General features: G+C 43.2%; 1 protein-coding gene across 1 annotated transcript in view; it reads right to left on the reverse strand.

Moving 5' to 3' along the window:
• The window catches only part of LOC109899573 (Kv channel-interacting protein 2), a 90,439-nt gene extending 83,912 nt beyond the window's left edge, over window positions 1-6,527 (reverse strand). The window contains exon 1 of the mRNA XM_020494920.2: window positions 5,861-6,527. Within this exon, the coding sequence (XP_020350509.1) occupies window positions 5,861-5,948 (88 nt within the window). The 5' untranslated portion in view covers window positions 5,949-6,527. The remainder of the gene's footprint in view (window positions 1-5,860) is intronic.
• Between the last annotated feature and the right edge of the window lie 1,967 nt (window positions 6,528-8,494).

Genomic DNA, 8,494 nt, shown 5'->3' on the forward strand with positions numbered 1-8,494 from the left:
TGGCTCTCTTGGTAAACTTACATTTAAGTACACACACACGCTGTATTTACTAAATACTTAATGGATCTGCTGAGGGGGTTATTATAAGACCACTGACTTACTGACTGGACTGACCGATGCACAGTATTTCTGATAGAAGCTCTGCTGCATGTGTGTGTGTGTATGTGTGTGTGCACTTTCTGAATATGAAAACACTCCTCTACAAATGTCAACGTCTAACGAGAGAAAGAAGAACAAGATAAATGAAAGAGTGAAAATGGAGGATGAAATATGTACCTTGACATAAGCTTAGGTCAAAGTGCATATTTACAATAACACACAGTAAGAACTCGCTCCCCGTCTTCCTTTCCTCCTTTGGCTCTACTGGGATTTGGACATTTCATTCATCTACAGCTCAATGCATCGAAGAGAAGAAAAAACTAAGGAAGGAACTCATTGACCAGATACTCCTCCTTCTCCCTCCCTCTCTCTCTTCCCTCTGGTCCATACAAGAGCTTAGCATACATATGTATCATGCCTGCATGGTAGGGTCAGAGTTCCCTTCCTTCCTTGTAGGGTTAGAGTTCCCTTCCTTCTGGTAGGGTCAGGTTTAGAGTTCCCTGTCTTCCCAGTAGGCAAAGTCCTGACCCTTAAGCATGTCTTGTGTAAAAAACTAAGGAAGAAACTCATTGACCAGATACTCCTCTTCTCTTAGCATACATAGGATCTTAATTTGATCACTCCTTTTGTTGCACACAGTAACCCACTGAACAGGTCATCTGGTATAATTTCATTGCTCAACAGTTTGTACACTATAAAAATATATAAATTAGGGGCTTATTAAATATTACATCCCCCAAAATGTACATAAAAATACAGGTTTCTGGTTTTATTTCAATACTTCAATACCTTACTTCATTTTTATATGCTCAAAAAGCATAACATTTGAAATGTAAATTCAATTCAATATACTGCAAAATCTGAACAATTATTTTGGAGTTAAAATGACAACAATGAAAATGGTGTTTAATTGACTTAACATTTTCAATCAACTTGCCATGTGGCTCAGTTTTTAGAGGTTTGTGGGTACTTATACACAATGTTACAGTATATGTATGTCTATTTCTATACTAGTATTAAGCAGTTTGTTGTGCTATGAGGTGTAATAGATCATGATAAACTGATATCAAAACAGTTGTGCATATTGACGTTCAAAGATGAGGTCACACTGCTCACTGGGCACTGCACCCGACGCATTTGTCGGAGGACATTTTTGTTGTCGACAGTAACACGAATGTCTGAAAGTTGTGCGTGCATTGAAATGTAAGTTGCAGGGGGGGGGGGGGTTATTGTGGTTTGTACATGCTGTGCAACAACAGGTAATTACCACTAATTACTTCATGCTACTTAGATAAGTTTCAGCCATATGTTCTGCTGTATGTTAGAGTTGCCAATGCTGCTTTGCGTATTGTTTATTGCATGTAGTATTATTCTGTACTGCCATAAGCGTTATTATTGCATTGGTTGCACAAGTACTTTTTCAGAAGTGGTTTAATTGTTGTATTGGTAAACAGTCTTTACATGCACACGCTACCACAGCATTTTCCATAGTGGCCACTTTTCACACCAAAGTACGTTCATCTCTAGGAGACAGAACACGTCTCCTTCCTGAGCGGTATGTCGGATGCCTGGTCCCATGGTGTTTATACTTGCGTACTATTGTTTGTAAAGATGAACATGGTACCTTCAGGCATTTGAAAATTACTCCCAAGGATGAACCAGACTTGTGGAGGTCTACAATTGTTTTTCTGAGGTCTTGATTTTCCCATGATGTCAAGCAAAGAGGAACTGAGTTTGAAGGTAGGCCTGGAAATACATCCACAGGTACACCACCAATTGACTCAAGTGGCGTCAATTAGCCTATCAGAAACTTCTAAAGCCATGACATACTTTTGGGGGATTTTCCAGGCTGTTTAAAGGCACAATCAACTTAGTGTATGTAAACTTCTGACCCACTAGAATTGTGATACAATGAATTATAATCTGTCTGTAAACAATTGTTGGAAAAATGACTTGTGTCATGTACAAAGTAGACGTCCCAACCGACTTGCCAAAACTATAGTTTGTAAACAAGACATTTGTGGAGTGGTTGAAAAACTAGTTTTAATTAATGGTTCCAACCTAAGTGTATGTAAACTTCCGACTACATTTGTATGTATATAGCGGGTGAGGGCATTCACAGCTGACCGCTTAGACTGGTGAGGGCATACCAGCCAACCGTTTTTACATGGCCCTTCTAGACGGATTTAGTTACCAACAGTTTTTTACATGGTCCATAATTTCTCCGGATTTAGCGACCAATAGTTTTAACATGGTCCTTCAAGCTGGATGAGTTGTTTCCATGCTCCAGGATGCAGACGAGTTATTCTGCATCCCTAAGATGTATGATACGACCGTCACCACCCACCTAAGCCCATAGGAGGTCCTACTACACACCTCTCTTCATCTAAGAGACTACCAGCCCTGCTCCAGGCATACTCAGTGGTCAGGGAGTAACCACACCCTCACTAGTTGGGAGCTGATGAGGCAATATGAGTACCTGCGTCATGAGCAGCAAGAGATCAGGGGGCGTACTCTAGGACCACCCGGCCTGAGTCACCGCTGAGGGAGCACTCTTACCACCCCCGCTACTCTTAGCAGCATTGCTCTAGGCCTTCCCAGCTATCATGGTACTCCCTGAGTCGGCCCGGCAACTCTCCTGAGAGACACTACTCCAGGCCCTCCGGGTGTTCGCCACCTCCACGGAACCGTTGGGACCCCAACTACATCCTGAGGTGTCCTAGCTATTCAACAGATCTTTGTCGCTCCAGGCCCCCCCGGTTGGAACCTACGTTGTATATGCCCTAGTGTCGGGAGCGCCCTCTCCTCTCCCCAGAGGCGGACGAGTTGCTCTCCTGACCGATGTCCCTATAAGCCCCCCCCCCCCCGGCCAGTGGCACGGTAGCGTAGGGTACATTTCTGCTCTCCAGAGCGGCCTACCTCTCAAGCAGAGGAGTCTTCCTCTCCTTCCAGTTGGAATACCCTGCTAGCAGAGGCAGACGCTCCGGTGCCCGAGGTTCGACTGTCTTCAACCCTGGAACCTTCAGACACAAATAGCCCTGCTCTCCCTCAGGAGCCACTCACTGCTTCTGGCCCAGAGCACAGCCAACGTTGAATTCGTTGCCCGCTCCTTGGAAGGAGCCACAGCCTGCAGCTACTGCAGAGGCCAAGTACATGCCAGACATTGGGGCATCTCCAGTTACAGCCTGGTGGGACCTGCTGATCCCAGGCCTGGAGTCCCTGCTGGCCCCACCTGCTAGCACTGTGGTAGTTCCAGCCCTGAGGGTCTTGCTACCTCCAGATATTGCCTCAGGTGACCTGCCAGACATCACCATGGGTGACCGACCAGAAGTCACCCCTGATGTCTGCCCTGACCTAGTTGTCCAGCTCCATTTCATCCTGGTAGGGTCAGGTCAGAGTCCCCTTCCTTCCCGGGAGGGTCAGAGTTCCCTTCCTTCCCAGTAGGTTTACAATTCCTTTCCTTTCCGGTAGGGTTTGAGTTCCCTTCCCACCTGGTAGGGTTAGAGTTACAGTTTTGGGTCTACCTGGCAGGTGAAACGTGTCCAAGCTTTGAGTTTATTACCACTCAAGTAGGTCCAGTGTATCATGCATGCATGGTAGGGTCAGAGCTCCCTTCCTTCTGGTAGGGTCAAGTTTAGAGTTCCCTGCCTTCCCAGTAGGCCAAGTATGTCTTGACCCTCAAGTATGTCTTGTGTAAAAAACTAAGGAAGAAACTCATTAACCAGATACTCCTCCTTCTCTTGGCATACATATGAAGGATCTTCATTTGAACACTCTTTTGTTGCACACAGTAACCCACTGAATAGGTCATCTGGTATAATTTCATTGCTCAACAGTTTGTACACTGTAAAAAAAAATAACCCAAGGCTTAGTGAATATTATCCCCCAAAAAATGTACATAAAAATGCAGTTTTCTGTTTTTACTAATATTTCGATACCTTACTTAATCTTTATATGTTCAAAATGCATAACACCCGCTCCACTATAAGTATACAGGGAGAGAGAGCATTCACAGCCGACGCTCAGACGGGTGGGGGCATGCCAGCCAACCATTTTTACGTGGTCCTTCGAGCAGGATTTAGTGACCAATAGTTTTCTTTACAAATATTAAACAATATGACATGATCACTGAAAGTAACTAATGAAAAAGATTCTAACAAATGATAACAGTTTTGGAATTGATAAAATGATGTTGGATCTAAGCAATTTTTTAGATGTTGGACTTAATATATTAGTGTTTGTGAAACACCAAAAATGAAGTATATTATTACATAAAAATATCCCATGTTGGAAATTCTCAGAAACCTGCTGTAAATAGTTTACTCATTTTTTTCAAACTAGAACTAGCACAATATTTTTTAGTGTAGAGGACAAACGTGTTTTGGTTCTGGAGAGCAACCCATTTGACTGCTGAAGAGAGAGATAGCAAAAATGATTGAAAGGGAAAGAGAGAAAAGAAGGAGAGAAAGAGGGAGAGAAAGAGGGATTAATGGAGAGTTCACTCAGTCCAATTTTCCTTTCATTCTACATCCACAGCTCAATTACAGCTTATGGAGTCCTGACTGGTTAACAAAGTGTTAGCCTGTCAGACCTTTACAAAAAACAAAGACAAAACAAATGTGAAAAAAATAGTTTACATTGTTTACATTTTTTTGTTTACATTTACTTTGTTTACAAACATTGGAGTAAAACAAGCTTATATATTGGGTTCTGATGGGGTACGACAGTTGAACTAAGCTCATGAGACATTTATACGTTATATTCTACAAGAATCAATAGGTACATATCATTAATTTACAAGTCCAAAAATAGACGTAGCAACTACGGATTGCCACTTTAACTGGCAGTGACCTTCATACAGCAGCAGAACTAGAGTGTGATCCAATAACCTGCCCCCCAAAAATGTTTTCTGTCCACTGTTCCACGAATGTCCCACAAAATCGTTCCCATGTCCCGCATTTGGGCTTTTTTCACAATTTTTTCACCATTTTTCACCATTTTTTAACCATAAGTTCACCGGTGTAAACATTGCTACGGCAACATGTCAAAACCATCTGTTCACATGTGGAGAGAATAACATTATTTCAACATCACATGTGAATCTGCAAATTTGATTTTCACATGATTGTTTTTCAATGGGAACTTATAGTTACATGTGAAACTGCTAATTTGACTTTCACTTTCAAATGTGGAATTGCAAGTTCACATGAAGTAAAAATATGTTATTCTCCTTACATGTGAAAAGTTGGTGTTAATGTGAACTCTACATTTAATACATGGGAAAATATGGTTTCAAGTGTGAAATTGAAGCTCAGCATGTGAAAACAGCTATTTCACACGTGAAAACATTAGTGAAACTGCGATTTTCAAACGTGAAACTGCTAATTTGACATGTGCTTTTTGTAAGGGCAGCCACAGAGTACAATGTCTCACACACACACACACACAATATATAGAAGACCACACAGAACCAAGAGATATAAAATATCAGATACCAGCAGTACCACATAGCTTAAACACTCCAACTCCTAGACCTAGAATGACAAAGCTGGAACCACATAGATCGATCCATAGGGCTAGATCACACCAGCTCCTAGACCCAAACAATCGTATATTGAAGCAACAACCAGGAGCAGCTCCAGACCCAGAGCTTTGCTCCCACCTTACCTGTGGAGGTGAGCCTGGTGCAGGGGTCTGGATTAGAAGTATAGGGGGTTTAGGAGCTGGAGGTAAGGGATGTTACAGTGGAGTGACTGCCTACCTTTCTCGAGTGTCCCTGTGAGGAAGCGGTAGAAAAATCGAAAGACTTTGGTCAGCTGTCGCTTGCATCTCTTCCTGCAATGGCTCATCTTGACTCTGTAGTGGCTAACGATAGTCACAATTGTTAGGGTAAACGCGAGTGTTGGGGGGTATCGACTAGGCAGAAAACAAGTGAAAAGAGGAAAGGAAGTAAAGGGGACGTAAAGTGTAGCTGCTTGCTGCTCCTTTCTTGCTCGCTCGCGCTCTCTCTCGCTCTCTCCTCCTCTCTCTCCGTTTATTCGTGGCTCCACCTGTAGGACTCCGGCTGTCAATCAACAACAGTGTTCTGTCTCCTCCCCTTTATCCTTTGAGAATCCCCTAACTCAACCTGATTGGCTGGGAGAGTGGTAGAAAATTCCGGACCAACTGACTTGTACTATACAACTACTATTCAGTGACAGGTTGTTTTCCTCTCCTATTTTCTCTCCTCTCCTCTTTCTCTTTTCTTCTCTCGTTCCTCCAGTTACTATTTATTTTTTCCTTCTCGTCTTTCTCCTGTTGTTTACCTTTACTTGCTGCTTTCAAAGAAACAAACACTGCCTGGGAGGTTTGTCTTGGTGCGAGCCAGCAGGAGAGTAAGTGTGCCTGTTGTGTTTGTGTGTGTGTGTATTTGTGCCAGACGGAGGGTAAGTAATGCGACGGGGAGAAGCAAAGCAAACACAACATTTAGCACCACTCCTCCTCTCCTCCTCTCGCCTATTTCTCTCCTGCTCTCTCTCTCGCTCTCTTTCTATCTATCTTATTCATCTCCTCTCTTCTTCTCTCCCAGTGTACAGATTTATCATCTTAAATTTGAGCCAGTTTGCTACAGCAGGAAAATAATCCTGCAGTAACAGGACAATATTATGTGGATTCGAATTACATTTAAAAAAATTGCAGGGGTTGATACATTTTTATCAACGCAAATCAAGTCTGACATTTTAAAGTGGAAATTACAAACTTTAGAAGCCTTTTTATACCTTGAATACAGTACAAGTTAGCATTTCCTGTGCAGGAACATTCTCAGCAACAAAAGAGTGATCAAATTAAGATCCTAAATCTGTATCCTAAACTCTAGTATGGACCAGAGGGAAGAGAATGAGGGAGGGAGAAGGAGGAAAATCAATTAGTTCCATCCTCCATATTTTCTTCTCTCCGATGCATTGAGCGGTAGATGGATGATAGGTCCGAAGCCCAGTAGCGCCAAAGGAGGAGAGGAAGATGGGGAGTGAGTTCTCCCTCTATAAGTAGTACAGTAGCAGAAACCCCAGTAGAGAGAGGAGTGGATGAGAAGGAGATGGGGAATATGTTTTTCCACTTGTAATAGTAATCCCAGTTGATGGAGAAAAAGAATGAGAGATATACTAGTATCAGTCTGTCAGACGAGAGGATAGGGTTCTAATCCTCTAAAGACAGCCATCTCTCTTGCTCCCTTTCTCTTTCTCTGTCACACATCTGTCTTCTCCTTTCTCTCTCACTCTTTCGCTTCTGTCCTCTCAGTCCCTGACCCATCACTCAATCAGTACAGTGGAAAAACCCCAGAACTCAGTCGAAGTCTCTCTCACATTCTAGTAGACCCTGCTTTCACCTCACTCTCTCATTTTATCTCTCTCTCTCTGTCTATCTAGTTCAGTAGACTAGAGGATATTCCGTTGGGCCAGTAACCGAAAGGTCGCTGGTTTGAATACCCAAGCCGACAAGTGTGCCCTTGAGCAAGGCACTTAACCCTAATTTGCTCCAGGGCCGCTGTAGTACTACGGCTGACCCTGTAAAGCAACACATTTCACTGCACCTATCTGATGTATGTGACCATAAAACATTCTCTCTCAGCTGAATTAGAGCTGATTATGGTTGCCAAGGCAACCACAGATTCCCAAAAAAAGCTTTGCCAACTTTTGCTAGAAGAGCGACTGAGATGATGTTGATCAATGCTGACTATTGAAATCTGATGTATGCACTCACTCTTTCTATCTTAGTACAACTTTAATACACACAATCATGCAAACACACACGTATGCAAGCACGCACACAGCGTCAGAGTATGATCTGATGATAATGTAGGTAGTTAATATTTGATGGACTCTGCTATGCCCTGAGGCAAATCCAGGAGAGAGAGAAAGGACTACCCAGCATTCATCTCTCTCTTGATTTCAGAACAACAGACAGTGACTGAATCAAAATGCCAACATCCGACCTCAGGTTAGTGGAGAGTGATTGTCCCAGGTGAAGCTGCAACTGCTTTTCAATTAGTTAATGACCACCGGTAGAGACATAGCCACAGAGTCAAACACACCGACAAAGGTTTGACAAAAGGTATGCAGGAAGATAGGAGTGAGAACCAACATGTGGTGTGTATGGGGACCGAGAGGTATGTGTGTGGGGGGCCTGGATGTGTTTTTCTTCTAACTGTGTGACACATGTACAGGAGACGAGCCAAAACACAGCGGCCAGCTCTCAGTCTGCGCAGTGTGTGAGTCACCACAAAGACTTCCAGGGTGAGAGACATATTGAGGCAGGTTTTTGCCTAAATAGAGAGAACAAGAAGAACTCACAGACCCCAGGGACCCAATAAACCCACCCCCCCCCACACACACGGTAATAGTCTATACTTTCCTTC

This window comes from Oncorhynchus kisutch, linkage group LG11, assembly GCF_002021735.2.
Source record: "Oncorhynchus kisutch isolate 150728-3 linkage group LG11, Okis_V2, whole genome shotgun sequence".
In the NCBI taxonomy this organism is placed as follows: Eukaryota; Metazoa; Chordata; class Actinopteri; order Salmoniformes; family Salmonidae; genus Oncorhynchus; species Oncorhynchus kisutch.